The 22,410-nt window shown below is 38.5% G+C and overlaps 1 protein-coding gene across 3 annotated transcripts in view; it reads left to right on the plus strand.

Annotated features, from left to right (window-relative positions):
• Positions 1 to 2,159: 2,159 nt before the first annotated feature.
• The window catches only part of LOC128688385 (branched-chain alpha-ketoacid dehydrogenase kinase-like), a gene marked incomplete at its 5' end in the record, with an annotated part of 43,564 nt that continues 23,313 nt past the window's right edge, over positions 2,160 to 22,410 (plus strand). For all 3 annotated transcript variants that reach the window (XM_070086801.1, XM_070086802.1, XM_070086803.1), the window contains 4 exon segments: positions 2,160 to 2,270; positions 9,775 to 9,888; positions 14,729 to 14,881; positions 15,222 to 15,378. In XM_070086801.1, coding sequence (XP_069942902.1) covers positions 2,160 to 2,270; positions 9,775 to 9,888; positions 14,729 to 14,881; positions 15,222 to 15,378 — 535 coding nt within the window.

Genomic DNA, 22,410 nt, shown 5'->3' on the forward strand with positions numbered 1-22,410 from the left:
GGCACGAATGGTGTACTTTCTGTCCGGTTCCATTCGCGGTCAGATGGTGCAGGGTGGACCTGTGGCATGGGGTGTGGGGATGCAGGAGGGACAGGAGTAGAGGCAGCACATGATTGAGAAGGTGCCTGGCGGTCCTTTGTCTGCCCACCCACCGCACCACGAGGTCCAGGCACCAAGCCACCCACCTCCTCTTCCTCCATCCCAGCATATTCTTCATGATCAGTATCACTATCGGTGGCTGGGGTTTTGGATTGTGACCTGCCACGACCCTCATTGACTGCATATGGCACACTGCCTGAACATAGACAATGACGCCTAAATGTGCGTTTCACTGGGAAATAATGCATATCACCTTCAATATCGTCATCACCATAACACATGGAAAATGATAATGTCCTCTTGCGGAGTTGCCTTTGGGTAGTAACACTAGCAACCCCCAGAGGTGCTGGGCTGAGGGTCTGTTGTGGCCACACTAGCCACATTAGCCACACTCGCCGCCCCAGAGGTGATGGGCTGAGGGTCATCTGGGTTGTCGTCAATAGTTTCACTAATTCCTTGATCATTAGTGGCCATATCGGTGTCAAAACCATTAAACTCATGTTCTGTATCACTTTCTGAGAATAGTAGTGTTAATACGATGAGGCTTGAGTGAATCACGGGGGTTTCCCATAATGTTGACCCAAGATGGAGCTGAAACTAACTGGTGCTACCACATGGTACCCCGGCATCCCCGATTTTTTTCATACTGCTCACACTGAGTGTGCAGACCCATTCTCGTGTTAGGCGACTCAGGCGTATCACGCCAATTTTGAAGGAATGAAAAATAAAACATAGATCTATGTTTGGAGCGCTAGCGGTTATAACCGTAGATCTATGTTTGAACAGTTTAAGGGTTAAATAGATGGTGTGATGTCCACCACTCGTAATCCTGTGGGCTTAGTGTCTACATCCTGATTGCCTCAGGTATCGCCCTCAGGCGGCATGCACAGTGTTTTGCACATGATCTTTCCAATTCATTCTCGACCATCATGTTCCTAAGATGTGACCCTGGTAACAATCTCTTAATTACATTAGAACATAACATAGCATTGACATTGTTCCTATAGTCTGCCTCCACTATTACTACTATTTCTTCACCAGTACTTCATTCTCTGCCCCTATTTTCACTACCAACATTTATTGCCACCTCTATGACTGTTGCATTGCTGCTGCTGCTGCCACCACTGCTACCACTATTAACTCCTTCCCTTCTGTCATTCCCATCTCCCCTTTCCCTGTCATATACTGTGTATTCAGGCTTCATTCCCTTCGCACTTCTCTGTGTGACTAGTTAATAGTCAAAGTCGGACTGAAACGTTGTCATAAGTTTCAGTCTCCTGTATGCAGGTTTTTTGTGTATATGATCATTACAGGATAAGTAAGAGATATGGCTATCCTTGAAATAAATATTTAGAAGAAAGTACAGTGCATAAAGGTAATAGGAATAAGTTTAGAATACGATTATACTGTACAGTATGTAAATGTAGCAAGATATGTATTGAATACAGGACAGGTTGGCCATCACTAATCCGGCATCATTGGGACCTGTAGTGTGCCGGATTAGTGAGTTTGCCGGATTACAGAATGGTTAGGTTAGAATACACTTTAATTAACCTATCAGTAGAGAGACTTTTTGCTATATCTTCCTCATTTTCATTACTGCTTTCTCCTCCACTGGCTTGCTGCTGTGGATTTACAACCATCTACACAATTCCTGAGTCAGTATAATGATGAAATTTGCATCAATATAATAATTTGAGTCAGTATGATGATGAAATTTGAAGTTATGCTAGCTGAAATTAGTGCCGGATTACTGATGGAACCGGATAATTGATTGCTGGATTAGCGATGGCCGACCTGTACAGTATATTCATAGATAAGAACTCCAGTAACATTATGAATAACACTGTTTATATTGATTTTTCTCAGGATTTAAGGATAGCTGCTTTGTTAAAAGTTTATTCCTCCTAAATGAAATGTGTAATGTTGATAAGTAAATTAGGCAGTGATTAGGAGGATAGTGAAAGGTTCTCTCATGTCTTGGTTAAAATTTGTATCTAGTATATTGAAGACGAGGATAAATTCCTGATTTATAATTTTTTACATTGTTAACTTTGCAGAAAAGTGCACAGTACTTGCAGAAGGAATTACCCGTTAGAATTGCCAAGAGAGTGGTGGCATTTCGCAGCCTACCTTTCATTGTTGGCTGTAATCCCATCATACTAGGAGTGGTATGTTGCTGTGGAATTTGTTATTCATTAACCCCTTGACTATCGCAACCCCAAATCCTGAGGTGTCTCCTGGTGTCGCAAAATTAAAAAAAAAAAAAAAAAATTTCTTATGAAATGATAGAGAATCTTTTCCCGATTGTAATGATGGAAAACTGATGGAATTATGCTCTCATGAAGGTAGCGACCTCGGCGATATTTACGAATTGGCAAGTTCGCCCACTTTGAGCCCTATTTTTGGCTAATTCCATTGTTCCAGTCAACCAAACTCATAGCTATTTATTTAGGACTCCATTTTTTCTATCGATTGAGTACAAGTAACTGCCCATTTACCAATTTCAACTACCCAATAACGTGGTCAGAAATTTGCAATTTGGCCAATTTCACAAAAATTAAACAATGAGAATTTCAAAATAGGGTCCAGAATGAACAATGCAGACATTCCTGGCTCTAAAATAACATTTTCTTTGTTCATCAGTCATGTCTCCAAGCCCCTCTGATATTACTCTTGCTTTCTATTTTGAATTTTTATTCAAACAAAAAATAGGAGATTTACTGTTATGCAGACTACTGCAATATTGTAATAATTGTATAAATAACGTCAACCCATTCGTGACTGCATATTAGAATGGCTACTTGGACACTTATTGGAAAATGACATCATTTGTTTCCTTTTGAACATCGGCAAAAATCAAACATTTCTCCTACTTTGAGCTCCATTTTAAGGCTCTTTTCATAGTAAATCCAATCAACATCACATCTATTTCTATAATATGTTTTCCATTCTATCAAATGAGACCAAGAAAACGAGAATACAACCATAAATACTATACAAAAATAGACCACAAAGTTGGCATTTTAATTAAAAAACAGTGAGTTTTTTTTTCTCATTATGCACTGCATGCTGCAGGATTTTTTTTGTATGGTGCACACTGACCACACAGACCTCACATTGGGCCTACCAGCTTTCTCCTGCTTGATTTGAAGCCGCTAGAATTTATGAGTATACAGGTCCTCCATCACAAATCCGGCATCATTGGGACCTGTAGTGTGCTGGATTACTGAGTTTGCCGGATTACAGAGTGGTTAGGTTAAAATACACTTAATAAAATTAACCAGCTTGACTTATACAAAGTTCATTGAACATCAGCAAAACGAACATTTCTGCTACTTTGAGCTCAATTTCAAGGTACTTTTCATCATGAAAGCAATCAAAATCATGTCTATTTCTGTAATATATCTTCCATTCTATCAAATGAGTCCAAAAAAATGAGAATACAACCATAAAAAACATACGAAAATATACTGCAAAGAGGCGGCTAATGGCTGAGAAGTGAACTCCCTTATTTATCGTCCGTCTTTTTTATTTTTGTTGTACGTTAAGAAGCATCTTTCCATCATGCATTGCCCAAGCTTCAATGAGATAGCCCAACAAACAACCGAGAAAAAAAAAATATTTACCAAAAATCATATATGGCAAGCCCAAGTGAGGTACTGGAAATAAGTCACTTTGTCTGACTTTTCTGGGTTATCCTAGGTTCTCTATACATACGCTTGCTATGTATGATAATCTATGTAACTGTATTTGTGTATACCTGAATAAACTTATTTACTTCTAGTCTGTCAACCGAGTTCAAGAAACCGCCCATTCACTTATTTCAACTACCCAATAAAGTGGTCAGAAATTGGCAGTTTGGCCGATTTCACACAAATTTCAACAGATGCCAATTTCAAAATAGGGTCCAGAATAAACAGTGCAGACATTCCTGGCGCTAAAATAACATTTTCTCTGTTCATTAGTCACGGCTACAGGCCCCTCTTATATTACTTGTGCTTACCATTTGGAATTTTTATTCACAATAAAATAGAAGATTTACTGTTATGCAGACTACTGCATTATTGTAATAATTGTATAAATAATGTCAACCCATTCTTGACTGGCAGGCAGACAGGTATTGGACGGTGACGTCATTTGTTTACTCTTGAGATTTGCTAAAGAATAGAACATTTTCGCTACTGTGAGCGCAATTTCAAGGTACTTTTCGTCATGAAAGCAATCAAAATCATATCTATTTCTGTAATATATCTTTCATTCTATCAAATGAGACAGAAAAAATGAGAATATAACCATAAAAACATACAAAAATATCCCGCTAAGCGGCCGCTAATGGCTGAGAAGTGAACTCCACTATTTATGGTGTCATTTCTTTCATTTTTGGTCTAGGGTAAGAAGTATCTTACCATCATACATTACCCAAGTTTGAATAAGATAACCCAACAAACAACTGAGAAAATAATAATACTGTAATATAATAATAATAATAATAATAATAATAATAATAATAATAATAATAATAATAATAATATCTTTATTTACTACACGTACATGTACAAGGTATACAGGCCTAGCTGACATCAGTGACATACTGCTGTATAGAAAGCCGCTTGTTATGCTGAATATTTCAAGAAAATTAGGTCAGTGTCCCAGGATAACACCCACACTAGTCGGCTAACACCCAGGTACCCATTTACTGATGGGTAAACATAGACAACAGGTGTAAAGAAACACGCCTAATGTTTCTACCCTGGCTGGTAATCGAATATTTACCAAAAATCATATATGGCTAACCCAAGCCAGGTACTAAAAATAAGCCACATTGACTTTTTTGGGTTATCCTAGGTTCTCTACACATATGCTGCTATGTGTGATAATCTATATAGAGAAAATAACTTTTGGTTCAGGTTTATGGTGCAGTACGAGTGTATATAACAGTTAGCCCTGTGTTATACTCCGTTTTCTCTAATATAAGCCACCAAGACAGGGATAGGAGAATGGTATTTGTATACCATATCCTCTTCATACCTCCGTCGAACTGCTCGGTGTTATGCCAAATATTATTTATTCTGGAGTATTTAACATGTTTTATGTTATTTATATTGTTTATTATGTCATATTAGATCAATTGTGATAGGCAAATAAGCTGTAGTGTTGATATTAGCGTAATAATAAAGCATATTCTCCTGCTTCATGAGACTGAGTTCATGGCAACCGACAGTGGCTTCAAAGCCACCTTATCTTTAATGGATAATGTACTGTGTAGGTGCTTTACATAATGAGAAGCATTTCTTTTATTCATTGGAACCATGGCTAGGGCTAAAAGTAAGCAGGTTAAAACAGTAAATGGAGAAAAAGAAATTGGAATGACTTATGCAGCAAGTAGCGCCACCAAACAGTACCAGCAGGTTGGTGTGGCGACCCTGGAAATTTGAAATTATGCTCGCCAAAATTAGTGCCGAATAACTGAAGGAACCGAATAACTGATTGCCGGATTTGTGATGGTGGACCTGTATATACGTCAAAAACAGTGGCTGGTAAGACGTATATATACGACCAAAACAGTCAAAGGGTTAATATGTAATTGACTTGTTATTAACAGTCCATTTACAAGGATTTCTTGGTGAGGATGCCCAAATGTACAGTTTAACTCACACAAATTCTCAAGCTTTTGTAATTTGTGAGATTCAATTACAAACCATTTTTTATCTGAGGGCATCTCCCCCCCCCCCCAAAAAAAAGGGGGCATTGCTCTTTTTTTTTGGGGGGGGGGAGAAGTGCTGGTGCACAATTTATTGAGAGCTAACCATTGGATTTTATTTGAAATATGTTCAGTGGCTTTCAGTTGCCCAGATCTTTGTTGCTGGATATTATTTTTTATGACTTGTCAGTATTAACCACAGTAGAACAATGTTAAAAAATATATGATCTACAAAATGAGCCCAAATCTGACTTTCTCTAAGGTAGAGTGGCCCGAAAAAGAAAAACTTTCATCATCATTCACTCCATTACTGTCTTGCCAGAGGCATGCTTACAATACAGTTACAAACTGCAACATTAACACCCCTCTTTCAGAGTGCCGGCACTGTACTTCCCATCTCCAGGAATCAAGTCCGGCCTGCTGGTTTCCCTGAATCCCTTCATAAATGTTGCCTTGCTTATGCTCCGACAGCACGTCAAGTCCTAAAAACCATTTGTTTCCATTATGTGGACATATTTTTAAATTATTTGTGAATACAAAATTTATGGGACTTCTAAGAACATAACACATAGATTTTGGTATTCAACTGTAAATTTAAAATTACAGTACATGTAGTTATAATTAATACATAATGAATGAGTAGCTGCTGAGCCCTCCAGCCATGGTATCTATTGTTAAATAAATCAGTGAATTATATTTGTAAATAAATATTCTTCAGGCTCATGATTATAACCCAAGTCTTTAATTACTCTTAACTTTTTTTAAATTGCCACGTACAGTATATTTTTATTTTGTAGCCATATTCTTAAGAGGAGAGGATTGACATATTTTACTTTTGGCATAAGCTGGGTTTGAAAGAGTGCTCAGCACATTATCCAAGGGTAACATAAGAGAAAGCAAGACATTAACCCTTTGACTGTTTCGGTTGTATATACAGTGGACCCCCACATACTGTTGGCATCACATAACGTTAAATCCGCATACCAATACATTTTATCGCTAAGATTTTGCCTCGCATACCCCTAAAAAACCCGTTCAACACTATTCGTCCAAGATGCGTCTAATGTGCGGCCTGAGCCAGCCTCACATGTTCCACTGGTGGCATTGTTTACAAGCCAGCCTCCGCGGTAACATCCAAGCATACAATCGTAACATTTTGTATTATTACAGCGTTTTTGGTGATTTTATCTGCAAAATAAGTGACCATGGGCCCCAAGAAAGCTTCTAGTGCCAACCCTGTGGTAAAAAGGGTGAGAAATATTATCGAAATACTGTGGTACCATGGTCAACTGCTGATGCTGCTGCTGCTGTAGCACTGTCAGCTGCTGCTGCTGCTGTAGCACCGTCAGCTGCTGCTGTACCACCATCAGCTGCTGCTGCTGCTGTACCACCGTCAGCTGCTGCTGCTGCTGTAGTACTGTCTGCTGCTGCTGCTGCTGTAGTACCGTCTGCTGCTGCTGTAGCATCGTCTGCTGCTGCTGTAGCACTGTCAGCTGCTGCTGTAGCACTGTCAGCTGCTGCTGTAGCACTGTCAGCTGCTGCTGCTGCTGCTGTAGCACTGTCAGCTGCTGCTGCTGCTGCTGTACCACCGTCAGCTGCTGCTGCTGCTGTAGTACCGTCTGCTGCTGCTGCTGCTGCTGCTGTTGCTGTAGTATCGTCTGCTGCTGCTGCTGCTGTAGTACCGTCTGCTGCTGCTGTAGCATCGTCTGCTGCTGCTGTAGCACTGTCAGCTGCTGCTGTAGCACCGTTGTTGGTGTGGCTTATTGAGAATACCAAGAAACAATTAACCCCCAGAGGGTTAGCCACCCAGGATAACCCAAAAAGGTCAGTGTCATCGAAGACTGTCTAACTTATTTCCATTGGGGTCCTTAATCTTGTCTCCCAGGATGCAACCCACACCAGTCGACTAACACCCAGGTGAACAGGGAAAAACGCCTGGATCTAGTGCTCATATTGGTGAATTTAAAGCCGGCAAAGGTTGGTTTGAGAGATTTAAGAATCGTAGTGGCATACACAGTGTGATAAGGCCTGTTCTGGAAGAAAATGCCAAACAGGACCTACAGTACTCAGGAGGAAAAGGCACTCCCAGGACACACTGTCTCATCAGTCATTGCTGCATCTTCAATAAAGGTAAGTGTCATTTATTCCTCATTTAGTAGAGTAGTACATGCACAATATATATTGTGCATGTACTACTCTACTGTTGTGCATGCATCCTTCTCTTTGTGTGTAGGAAAATGTATATTTCATGTGGTAAAATTTTTTTTTTTTCATACTTTTGGGTGTCTTGCACGGATTAATTTGATTTCCATTATTTCTTATGGGGAAAATTCATTCGCATAACGATAATTTCGCATAACAATGAGCTCTCAGGAACGGATTAATATCGTTATGCGGGGGTCCACTGTATACGTTTTACGGGGTACTGTGTTTGACGTATATATGCTCATAAATTCTAGCGGCTTCAAATCAAGCAGGAGAAAACTGGTAGGCCCACATGTGAGAGAATGGGTCTGTATGGTCAGTGTGCACCATATAAAAAAAATCCTGGAGCACGCAGTGCATAATGAGAAAAAAAAAAATCTTCGACGTTTTTTTAATTAAAATGCCGACTTTGTGGTCTATTTTTGTATAGTATTTATGGTTGTATTCTCGTTTTCTTGGTCTCATTTGATAGAATGGAAAACATATTATAGAAATAGAGGTGATTTTGATTGATTTTACTATTAAAAGAACCTGGAAATGGAGCTTATAGGGGAAATGTTTGATTTTTGCCGATGTTCAAAAGTGAACAAATGATGTCATTGTCCAATAAATGTCCAACGAGCCATTCTAATATGCAGTCATTAATGGGTTGATGTTATTTATACAATTATTACAGTATTGCAGTAGTCTGCATAACAGTAAATCTTCTATTTTTTGTTTGAATAAAAATTCAAAATACAAAGCAAGAGTAATATCAGAGGGACCTGGAGATGTGACTGATGAACAAGGAAAATGTTATTTTAAAGCCAGGAATGTCTGCATTGTTCATTCTGGACCCTATTTTGAAATTGTCATATTTTTTAATTTTCATGAAATTGGCGAAATTGCAAATTTCTGACCACGTTATTGGGTAGTTGAAATCAGTAAATGGGCAGTTTCTTGTACTCAATTGATAGAAAAAGTGGAGTTCTAGAGAAATAGCTATGAGTTTGGTCAACTGGAACAATGGAATCAGCCGAAAATTGGGCTCAAAGTGGGCAAAATCACCAATTTGTAAATATCGCCGAGGTCGATATTTACAAAATATCGCGAGGGCGTAATTCCACCAGTTTTCCATCAAATTTCGTTTTTTTGGTGTCATTACAATCGGGGGTTGCGACAGTCAAGGGGTTTAGCTGAGAAAATTTAAGTACAGTTCTATAGTATATTTTTTTCATTCTAAAAATATTATTATATTCCTAGAGATTTTTGGTTGACATGATCAGTTATACATGTAGGTAAGACAAAATTATAATCCACAAATTCAACGACTAATTTTTATAACTATATGGTCATGCTTTCAAATTTGTGGGCTTCCTTGTGTTATTTGCAGGTTTCAGTTATCCACTTTATTATTCAGCGGTTTGCTGGTTGTACCCATTGTTTGGGCTTGGAACTCATCCCATAAATAATAAACAGACCATAAAATTTTGTTCAAATTGTCCTGAATGTTTTTTCCATTTTGAGGTTTCTCTATTCTGGGCATTCTTTCTTATGACTCTCAGTATTTACGAGGTCAAGTTGTATATTATACAGATATTATCTCTGAGACAAAGTGAACCCAAATGATTTTTTATGCAGACATTTTTTGCAGACCCTCTAAGAATGTAACTTCCTTGAACTTGTGGGGATGATAATACATAAAATGGGTGGATGGATATGTTGGGAGTCATGACACTGGATAAAATAATAATTACTGTATATTATTAATTGTCCTTTTGTTACAGCACGAGTTATACATCAGAGCCTTTAACATCTTGAACAATTTTGCACCCATAACATCTCGGCAAGATGAGATTAACTACAGCAGGAAGCTGGGAGAGCTGCTTGATGATCATAAGGTATATAACACTTGCCTTCCTCCATTGTGTTGTATTTTTTATAAAGGTAATTATTAGTTTGGTGAGTAGTGATTTATAATTTTTTGACTGGGTTTTAATCCCAGTCTGTAGAGCCCCTCATAGTGAGATTTTTTGTCAGTGGCTCTTAGGATATTGTTTGTTAGCCATGGGCTATTTAGTCTTTTTATTGTGACCTGCTTTGTTTTTGTATGCCATTGCTTATTGTAAAAGCTTTGAATTCACTGTAGGAAAGCTCATACACATGCCAGTGTCATGACTGTCACTAAACTCTCTGCAAGTCAGTGCCACTCACTGCTGTGTTAAAATTATTAACTGAGTCTCATGATGGAGTAGAATGAGATTTTACTAGTTTTGAGTGGCAGTTTTCTTGTGTTGGTTATGAGAAGGGTAGGGTGGTAATTGGTAGTATTGTCAGTGATTATGCCTGTTTTAAGAAGAGCTATAATGTTGGTCCAGTGAGGATGCAGTTATTTGAGATTTTATGGTTTAGTTATTGATAGTATTGATAAGCAAGTGTACCATTGTTTAGGCAGCAAGTTATTCGTGGGTCTTCTAATTGGATAAGATTATTGTTGAAGTCTCCAGCAATTATTAGATGATGATTATTTATTGTTTATGATTAGGTTGTCATGGAAAGAGGCAACATTAGTATATACCAAACTGTAGACATTTTCAGTTGTATTTTTTTGACACTGGCAGTTTCTAACTGAGGTAGGTGACCCCAAAAAAAGAAGAAACAGTTTCACCATCATTCACTCCATCACTGTCTTGCTTGAGGCATACCAATACTACAGTTCAGATGCTCCTATAAACTGCAGTAACCCCACCCGTCCTTCAAAGTGTAGTCCCGGGTTCGATTCCCGGCGGGGTAGAAACATTTCCATGTTGTTTTGTTCACCTAGCAGCAAGTTAGTCGACTGGTGTGGGTCGCATCCTGGGGGACAAGATTGAGGACCCCAATGGAAATAAGACAGACAGTCCTCGATAACACACTGACTTTCTTGGGTTATCCCATGTGGTTAACCCTCCAGGGTTAAAAATCTGAAGAAATCTTATCTTCATTCCAGAGTGTTTTAATTGAGATTTAGAATGTTGTGGTCCACTTTATTGAAGTCTTTTTCTTTTTTTTTAGGTCAGTAAAGAGTCCCATTTGATATTCATTATTTTCAAGAGAGGAGTAGATTGAGTTGGGCATTTTTATTAGTAGTATACATACTTTGTCCTGGCCTGATGCCAAACTGACACAAGTTAAGGATATTGTTTGGTCATGAAGTCACATACAGTAGGAGCCCCGTGTCTGCGGGGGATAGATTTCAAGACCTACTGTGGATACTCAAAACCACGAATAGTAGCAAACCTTATATACATGTATAAGTTGTTTTTTGTTTATATACATACCTATGATGTTGGGTGTTGGAAGGGTGTATGGATGGAGGCTAGAAACAATGAGGTGGTATGATGGTGACCATGTGGTGGCAGTGTTGATGGCCAGTGTGGGTGGTAGTGTGGATGATGGGTGACTGAGCAGGTGAGTGTTCAGTTGGTGTGGGCAGTAATTAGGCTATGTGACTAGGAGTATAGATGGCGTGTGTGGGCTGTGAAAACATGGGTAATGTGTGGGTGTGGGGCTGTGAAGGCTAGAAGCTGTAGGGGAGTAGTGTGGGATGAAAGGTATGTTAGGGTGAAAGGTCAGGTAAGGTGTGAGGGGGTGAGGTCATAGGGGAAATGCGACCATGAGGGAATGATGGTTGTGGGGGAGTGGTATAGATGTAAGCATGTGGCCTTGGTGGGAATTGTGTGGGGGGGATTGTGGGGGTAGGTTGTTGGTTGGGATGGTGTGGGTGAAGGCATGTGGCTGTGGGGGAGTTGTGTGGGTGGAGGTTGTTGGTTGGAGGTTGCTGGTTGGAATGGTATGGGTGAAGGCATGTGGCCATGGGGGATTTATAGGGGCATGTGGTATGGGTGGGGGGTTGTGGGCAGGTTGGGGTTGTTGCTGGGTGTACAGCAAGTGTGTTACCGGGATGAGATTGAATGAGCAGTTGGTGTGGCCAGAGATTTATGGCTGAGATATGGCACTGAGTGACTGCATACTTATTAACATAGCCCAAGGTTAGGTATTAGAAGTGTATGAACATAGCCTCCTGAGCCTCACTGCTAGACAGTCCAAGCACCCATCTCCCTTCATGTCAGTTTCCTCTTTTATGGCTGTTTGTATTAGGTTTTTATGATATGTAGCATGTTTCTTATACAATTCTGAAAAACATGATGCCTTAAATAATAAAATTGTCAGTAATAGCATAAATAATGCCCCAGAGTGACATGCTTCTTTACATCGTGACGTGAGAGTCTGAGACTGCTCAGCTCTGGATAAGCTCATCCCACTTATAATTAATAACCATGGGAGATGGCCGACTTGTTGAAAAAAAAAAATAGTAATAATAATAGAAAGTATTTTCTTGGTCATTTTATTTTATATCTTCTTTTACCTAGATCATATCTGTTGGCATAATATTTTGATTTCCTTGAGCTTTGTGAGTTTAATAGTATGTCTCTAGGCTCATTCATTAGGTATTAATCCTAACCTGTACTGCTTCTCATAGCTATGCTTTTTATCAGGACCTGAGGATGCCATCAGTTAGCCATGGGCTATTTAATTTCTTTGTTGTCACTTGTTTGGTTTTTAATGGGTAATGTCTGTTGTAGATCTCCATGGGGAAGTGGAACAGAATTCTTCCTCCGTAAGCCATGCGTGTCGTAAGAGGCGACTAAAATGCCGGGAGCAAGGGACTAGTAACACCTTCTTCTGTATATATTACTAAATTTGAAAGGAGAAACTTTCGTTTTTCCTTTTGGGCCACCCCGCCTTGGTGAGATACGGCTGGTACGTTGAAAGAAGAAAGAAGAAGTCTGTTGATGTTTTGTATCAAGTGAAGAAGTATGGGAACATAAGAGTTAATGTCTTGGTAATTGTGCAATTCTCTCTGCCAGTCAGTGTTGCTGACTATAAGTATTTTATAGTGGCAAACTAAACAAAAATTTACAAGTTTCATGGGGTAATTTTGATAAATTGGTGACTATGTAGGTAGGGTATTGATCAGTCTTGTCTGTGATAATGCCTGCTGTTTGAGTAGCTGGAATGTTTGTCCGTATGTGATCAAGTGATGAGTAGTTTGTTGTTGTTATCAGCTTGGTTATGGAGGTTATTAGTAAGCAGTTGTACATATTATTCAGGAAACCTGCTACTTATGGGTCTTCAGATTGAATGAGGTTGATGTTGAAGTCCTTAGTAAGCATTAGGTGATATTTATTGCTTTCTGATAATAATTAGGTCCTTGAAATATTCTCCGAAATTGGTTATGTAGGTAGGTGATCTGTAGACAGCTTCTGTTGTATGAGAGGTCTTCAAGTTCTTGGTTGTGAACTGTGCAACTGTGTATTCTCTGTGCTTATATCTGGTGCAAGTTGAATGATACATATCTCATTAGTGTAGAAGATTGCTGTTTCTAACCCCTTTGATCAGGTCAACAGTCATGTATGGATGGATGTGTACCCCAGTGAGTTGTAGGTGCTTGTAGCTTTGTGGTTTAGCTAGGTTTCATTGAGAATAATGAAGGTTAGATTTGCCTATAGTGATTCCAGAAGTGTAGAGATATCATCAGTGTTTTCTTAGGGATCTGGTTAATTAAATACTGAGATTTTTGTTGTTGTTTTGGCATGGTTTGCAATATAATACTATTTGCAGTCTTGGTCTGCAATGAATTGATTATTGTAAAAATCAGAGAGGAGATTACACTCTGGATCATTGCTCATATTCATAAGTATACAGTGATGTACAGTAATGCAGCAACTGAAAGATGTCATCATGCTTAATTAAAACTCAGAATGAGGGTAACTTAACAGGAAGTACCATAAATCAAAATATATATATTTTGAGCTTCAAAGTTAAAGAAAGTCACTTCTCGAACCATTGATTGTATAGGGTACAATTGGCCTAGAGAAACATTTATGCAAGGACATTAATTTATACACATGACTTCCTCTAAGATGTATACTAATTATAAAAAGTATGTGGTTTTATAATCATTATAAGGAGACAAATTCAAACTACTGTATTAGTTTAATTTCACCCATATATAGTTCAAAAACAATTAACAGCAACGGAGAGGAAATCAACTAAGGAAAACTCTAAAGAAAGCTGGTATCCTCAAGCTACAGTGTTAAAAGGCTAGTTCACAGAAGTAGTCTGAAGAAATCAACATGTAAGGAAATAAGCAATGATGAAAAATTCCTTAAAAAAAAATAGGAAAGTGACCTACTGTGAGTTTTTACATTGATATAAGATGAAAACATTAAAATTGACATTTATTAATTCATCCAAATTGTTTGCATTGACACAAGATGGAAACTCCAGTCTTTCATTCATTTACACTATGATTTTTCATACTATTTTATTGTATATGAATGGTTATATAGTACTACACTTCAGTGTAAAAACTGAGGGACTACTGTACATGTAATGGGTGTATCACTTTCCCCTTTTAATGTAATAATGAATACTGTACATGTAATTTTTTGAACAGTAAATGAATTAATTTTCCATTGACATTTTCACTTGACATCACACATTTAAAACTAGAGTTTTATTATGTACAGAATTAGAGCTAAAGAATACAAGGCATAAGACAAAAGGTTTACTAAATGTACAATGGCTGTGCCTCTCCCTCAGATATTATTTCAGACATTAAGCTTTAAATTTGTTCAATCAATTAACGTCAAATATTGTTTAAAGAATGCATACATGTATTGTTGAAATTATCAGGATGTTGTGACTCAACTAGCTGCAGGATTTAGAGAGTGCCGCCGGCACATTGAGAATGAAGAATTGGTGGCTAGATTCTTGGATAAAACTCTCACTTCTCGTCTTGGCATCCGCATGCTTGCCCAGCACCACCTTGCACTCAGGGAAAATAAGGTATTTGATATTAATTGTATTAAGTTTGTATTCTGAAGAATATTTTTCTGCTTCATACAATACCCTCCTTTATATACTGTATTCTAAAAAGTTTGAATGTACTGTAATTCAAAGATTATTTCTGTTATTTAAGTAATAATTTTATAACATGTGCCTTTTATATTTTATATATATTGTCATCACTGGATGTAATTTCATCTGACTGAGACTAATTTGAGCAATGAAAATAAAATATTTATAATTTGAAATATTGTATAAGTAATTGTTGTATAGCTTAAAGAAAGAACAGTCACAATACCCTGGCTGTAACACTTTGACTAAAAGCCTTCATTTTTTTCAGCCAAATTATGTTGGGATAATCAATGTGGCGATGAAACTTAAAGAAGTAATAGAACGAAGTTGCCAGTTTGTAACTCGAATTGCCTCACACAAGTATGGCAGAGTCCCTCAGTTAAAGCTGTCTGGCCATGTCAATGCTGTCTTTCCATATATTGAATGTAAGTATTGTATTATTGTTGATTAGATAATGTTTGGCTTTATTTATACTGGCTTAATTATAGCAATGAGAGCATCAAAAAATATAAATATAATAATTACAGATATGTTGCTATTAAGGCTTCATTGAAAAACAGGGCTTCCTATCATGCTAAAATAACCTGATTTTATAGAGAATAACTATAGTTTTACATTCAGAAAAGGGATGATGAAATTCGAGGGTCCACTGTATATACTTATTCAACATAAAAAATAGTACCCCTGGTGTGATTTTAAGTAATTTTGAAAATTCGCCTGACAATGGCTGAAAATACTGTCCAGTAATTTTTTAGGCGGAAAAACTTTTTCTCTAAAAATTGACAATGGTCATAATGACACTGTTTGTTGGATCAGTTACTCCCTATAACATGAAAAAATCCTGGATCAATTACTCCCCACAAACATGAAAGAATCCTATATGTATTGCTTTCATGGCAGGTTATAAGTTTTGATAACATAAGCGACCTGTTAAGGCACTTCAGACAATGAAGAAATCAGAGGGAAAAAACAGCCTTGTATCATACTAAAACTTTGTCTTTTTGTTTTTAAGTGAATATTCATAAACAGCTTAAAAAAGTACCACTGGTGTGATTTGAGGCAATTTTGAAAATTCGTCCAAAAATGGACATGGTGAAACTGTTAGAAAAGATTTGATAAAATGCGCCATAAAAGAGTTTCAGACATTTAAGACATTAGGAAAAACGGCCTCGTATCATGCTAAAACTATCTCATGATATTTTAAACTGCATATTCTATAATAGGATAAAAATACAGTGGACCCCTGCTTTACGATCAGCTCCCAATGCGACCAGTTATATAAGTGTATTTATGTAAGTGCGTTTGTACATGTATGTTTGGGGGTCTGAAATGGACTAATCTAATTCACAATATTCCTTATGGGAACAAACTCGTTCAGTAATTGCACCTGAACATACTTCTTGAATGAAATAATATCGTAAGCAGGGGGTCCACTGTAGTTCAACCGGAGTGATTTTAACCATTATTTCAATCCAGCTAATATTGTATAAATGCTCTTGTCCAGTGATTGGGGGAGGCAAAAAATATAAAAAGCAATATATTCATCAAGGAGCTGCTGCTTGGATCATTTATTTCCAATAAATAAAACAAAATATATTTTGGAAGGTTTGAATAGGTTTAATGAAAACATTGGTATTCTCATGTAGTATTATAGTAGTGATAGTTTTTTCAGAATTCCTCCACTCTTACCATTTTCTTTGTTTAATTCTCTGATCAGAAATACTGTCTTAACCCTTTCACTGTCCAGATCCCCAAAATTGGAAGTGCTCAGTGTCTATGTTAAAAAAAAAAAATTTTTTTAAATGGTACAGAATCTTTTTCTGAAGTTAATGACACAAATTATTATTATTATTATAATCAAGGGGAAGCGCTAAACCCGTAGGATTATACAGCACCTGGGGGGGAGGGGGATGTGGAAGGTATTCAGGCTTAATTCGGGGAACTGGAGCACAGATCCAATTCCCTAAATCAAGAGCCCCTCACCATCATCAAGGAACCTTCCTTGAGGGGTAATGACACAAAAACTGCAAAATTTGATGGAAATCTTAGATTTACACAGGTGCGAAGTTAGCCATCTGGGTGCAATTTACACATAAGTGATTCTCCCTGAATTTGAGTCCTATCTTCAGCCAATTCCATTGCTCAGTTCGACCAAATTCTTAACTATTTTCCTAGTATGCACCTCCCCAGTGCCTTAGCATTTACTTCTTTTACAACCCCATCTATAAATATGTTAAACAACCATGGTAACATCAAGCATCCCTGTCTAAGGCCTACTTTTACAAGAAAATAATCTCCCTATCTCCTACATACCCTAACCTGAGCCTTACTATTATCATTAAAACTCTTTAACAGCATTCAGTAACCTACTACCTATTCTATACACTTGCAACATCTGCCACATCGCTCCACTATCCACCCAATCATATGCTTTTTTTCAACATTATTCACTTGGTCTATGCATTCCCTACTCTTTCTAAAGCCTCCCTGTTCATCTGCAGTCCTGCTCTTCGTCATACCCTTAATTCTTTTTTACCTAGTATGCTCAACAGCTTATTCCCCTATAATTTTTACACACTTTTGTACCCTTTTCTTTTATACAAAGGAACTATGCATTCTCTCTGCCAGTCCCTTGGTACCTTCCCCTCTTTCATACATATATTGAACAAAAGTGCCAACCACTCCAAAGTTATATTCCCACCTGCTTTTAACCTTTCTGTCTTGATTCATCAATCCCAGCCACTTTACCCCGTTTCATTTTAATAACTGCCTCACATTCCTCTTCTACTCTCACATCTGGCTCTTCCTTACTCCTGAAGGATGTTATAATTCCCCTGCCAATGCATGAAATCACTGTCTTCCTATATTTTTCAATATTTAACAGCTCCTCAGAATATTCCTACCATCTTCCCATTACCTCCAATGCCCCATCTAATAACTCCCCTTTTTTTGTTTTTAACTGTCAAATCTATTCTTTCCCTAGGCTTTCTGAACCTGTTAATCTCACTCTAAACTTTTTCTTGTCAGCAAAATTGACAGAACCTCACCCACCCTCCTTATATCACTTGTGTTTTGTAAAGACCTTTCATATGCTAACCTTTTCTACCTTACAACTCTCTTTACCTCATCATTCTACCAATCACTCCTCAGTGATTGGTGGAATGATGAGTGCTAGAATGCTGCACATTCTAACACTGCATTCTTAAATCTACCTCATAGTACCACTTAACCTTCTCATTATGTCTTACTTATATCTTACTCTAACTACCTCCTTTAGTTTATACACTTTCACCTCTCTTACTCATTGATGTCAATTTCCTTATACCCCATCTACCCCTTACTTTCACTGTAGCTACAACTAAATGATGATCTTAGCCTGACCCATGACTGGGCTCTGAGAGTAGTAAGACTCTTGAAACTCATCAAAGGCATCTGTTGTCCCTCTATAAACATGTATATCCAGAAGTCTGTCCATCAGCCTTTTATCCACTAATACATAGTCCAGCAAACTATTTATCATTATGCCCTATATTATGTCTTGTAGATTTATTTATTCTCTTTCTTAAAATATGTATTACCTCTTTCTATACAAAGTTTGGTCAAAGGCTCCCATTATTATCAATCATTATATTCTTGTAGTACTAAATATGTAAGGGTTATTCAGTGCTAGGGAAATTGGAAGCAATCAGGTTTGATACACCGAAGGAATTGGGGCTACTCCTCTCCTTGTATTATGAGCCTTTCACTGAGCAGCATCAGGGTTCTCTGTCTGAAGGAAATTATTAATAAAAAAAAAAAGTGGGTAACCAGTAACTACATTCTGCCTTTAACATAGTTCTTCTTTTTTTATATTATTTTTTTTATTATCACACTGGCCGATTCCCACCAAGGCAGGGTGGCCCGAGAAAGAAAAACTTTCACCATCATTCACTCCATCACTGTCTTGCCAGAAGGGTGCTTTACACTACAGTTTTTAAACTGCAACATTAACACCCCTCCTTCAGAGTGCAGGCACTGTACTTCCCATCTCCAGGACTCAAGTACGGCCTGCCGGTTTCCCTGAACCCCTTCATAAATGTTACTTTGCACACACTCCAACAGCACGTCAAGTATTAAAAACCATTTGTCTCCATTCACTCCTATCAAACATGCTCACGCATGCCTGCTGCAAGTCCAATCCCCTCGCACACAAAACCTCCTTTACCCCCTCCCTCCAACCTTTCCTAGGCCGACCCCTACCCCGCCTTCCTTCCACTACAGACTGATACACTCTTGAAGTCACTCTGTTTCGCTCCATTCTCTCTACATGTCTGAACCACCTCAACAACCCTTCCTCAGCCCTCTGGACAACAGTTTTGGTAATCCCGCACCTCCTCCTAACTTCCAAACTACGAATTCTCTGTATTATATTCACACCACACATTGCTCTCAGACATGACATCTCCACTGCCTCCAGCCTTCTCCTCGCTGCAACATTCATCACCCATGCTTCACACCCATATAAGAGCGTTGGTAAAACTATACTCTCATACATTCCCCTCTTTGCCTCCAAAGACAAAGTTCTTTGTCTCCACAGACTCCTAAGTGCACCACTCACCCTTTTACCCTCATCAATTCTATGATTCACCTCATCTTTCATAGACCCATCCGCTGACACGTCCACTCCCAAATATCTGAATACATTCGCCTCCTCCATACTCTCTCCCTCCAATCTGATATCCAATCTTTCATCACATAATCTTTTTGTTATCCTCATAACCTTACTCTTTCCTGTATTCACTTTTAATTTTCTTCTTTTGCATGCCCTACCAAATTCATCCACCAATCTCTGCAACTTCTCTTCAGAATCTCCCAAGAGCACAGTGTCATCAGCAAAGAGCAACTGTGACAACTCCCACTTTATGTGTGATTCTTTATCTTTTAACTCCACGCCTCTTGCCAAGACCCTCGCATTTACTTCTCTTGCAACCCCATCTATAAATATATTAAACAACCACGGTGACATCACACATCCTTGTCTAAGGCCTACTTTTACATCTGCTATCCTATTCTCCGTCTTACTCTTAATTCTTTCAATAATAACTCTACCATACCCTTTACCAGGTATACTCAACAGACTTTTTTTTTTTTTTTTTTTTTTTTTTTTTTTATTATCACACCGGCCGATTCCCACCAAGGCAGGGTGGCCCGAAAAAGAAAAACTTTCACCATCATTCACTCCATCACTGTCTTGCCAGAAGGGTGCTTTACACTACAGTTTTTAAACTGCAACATTAACACCCCTCCTTCAGAGTGCAGGCACTGTACTTCCCATCTCCAGGACTCAAGTCCGGCCTGCCGGTTTCCCTGAATCCCTTCATAAATGTTACTTTGCTCACACTCCAACAGCACGTCAAGTATTAAAAACCATTTGTCTCCATTCACTCCTATCAAACACGCTCACGCATGCCTGCTGGAAGTCCAAGCCCCTCGCACACAAAACCTCCTTTACCCCCTCCCTCCAACCCTTCCTAGGCCGACCCCTACCCCGCCTTCCTTCCACTACAGACTGATACACTCTTGAAGTCATTCTGTTTCGCTCCATTCTCTCTACATGTCCGAACCACCTCAACAACCCTTCCTCAGCCCTCTGGACAACAGTTTTGGGAAATAATTTCCCTCCTTCCTACATACTCTAACTTGAGCCTCACTATCCTCGTAAAAACTCTTCACTGCTTTCAGTAACCTACCTCCTACACCATACACCTGCAACATCTGCCACATTGAATCCCCCCTATCCACCCTGTCATACGCCTTTTCCAAATCCATAAATGCCACAAAGACCTCTTTAGCCTTATCTAAATACTGTTCACTTATATGTTGCACTGTAAACACCTGGTCCACACACCCCCTACCTTTCCTAAAGCCTCCTTGTTCATCTGCTATCCTATTCTCCGTCTTACTCTTAATTCTTTCAATAATAACTCTACCATACACTTTACCAGGTATACTCAACAGACTTATCCCCCTATAATTTTTGGACACTCTTTTGTCCCCTTTGCCTTTATACAAAGGAACTATGCATGCTCTCTGCCAATCCCTAGGTACCTTACCCTTTTCCATACATTTATTAAATAATTGCACCAACCACTCCAAAACTATATCCCCACCTGCTTTTAACATTTCTATCTTTATCCCATCAATCCCGGCTGCCTTACCCCCTTTCATTTTACCTACTGCCTCACGAACTTCCCCCACACTCACAACTGGCTCCTCCTCACTCCTACAAGATGTTATTCCTCCTTGCCCTGTACACGAAATCACAGCTTCCCTATCTTCATCAACATTTAACAATTCCTCCAAATATTCCCTCCATCTTCCCAATACCTCTAACTCTCCATTTAATAACTCTCCTCTCCTATTTTTAACTGACAAATCCATTTGTTCTCTAGGCTTCCTTAACTTGTTAATCTCACTCCAAAACTTTTTCCTATTTTCAACAAAATTTGTTGATAACATCTCACCCACTCTTTCATTTGCTCTCTTTTTACATTGCTTCACCACTCTCTTAACCTCTCTCTTTTTCTCCATATACTCTTCCCTCCTTGCATCACTTCTACTTTGTAAAAACTTCTCATATGCTAACTTTTTCTCCCTTACTACTCTCTTTACATCATTCCACCAATCGCTCCTCTTCCCTCCCGCACCCACTTTCCTGTAACCACAAACTTCTGCTGAACACTCTGACACTACATTTTTAAACCTACCCCATACCTCTTCGACCCCATTGCCTATGCTCTCATTAGCCCATCTATCCTCCAATAGCTGTTTATATCTTACCCTAACTGCCTCCTCTTTTAGTTTATAAACCTTCACCTCTCTCTTCCCTGATGCTTCTATTCTCCTTGTATCCCATCTACCTTTTACTCTCAGTGTAGCTACAACTAGAAAGTGATCTGATATATCTGTGGCCCCCTCTATAAACATGTACATCCTGAAGTCTACTCAACAGTCTTTTATCTACCAATACATAATCCAACAAACTACTGTCATTTCGCCCTACATCATATCTTGTATACTTATTTATCCTCTTTTTCTTAAAATATGTATTACCTATAACTAAACCCCTTTCTATACAAAGTTCAATCAAAGGGCTCCCATTATCATTTACACCTGGCACCCCAAACTTACCTACCACACCCTCTCTAAAAGTTTCTCCTACTTTAGCATTCAGGTCCCCTACCACAATTACTCTCTCACTTGGTTCAAAGGCTCCTATACATTCACTTAACATCTCCCAAAATCTCTCTCTCCTCTACATTCCTCTCTTCAGGTGCATACACGCTTATTATGACCCACTATTCGCATCCAACCTTTACTTTAATCCACATAATTCTTGAATTTACACATTCATATTCTCTTTTGTCCTTCCATAACTGATCCTTCGACATTACTGCTATCCCTTCCTTTGCTCTAAC

This window comes from Cherax quadricarinatus, chromosome 19, assembly GCF_038502225.1.
Source record: "Cherax quadricarinatus isolate ZL_2023a chromosome 19, ASM3850222v1, whole genome shotgun sequence".
NCBI lineage: Eukaryota > Metazoa > Arthropoda > Malacostraca > Decapoda > Parastacidae > Cherax > Cherax quadricarinatus.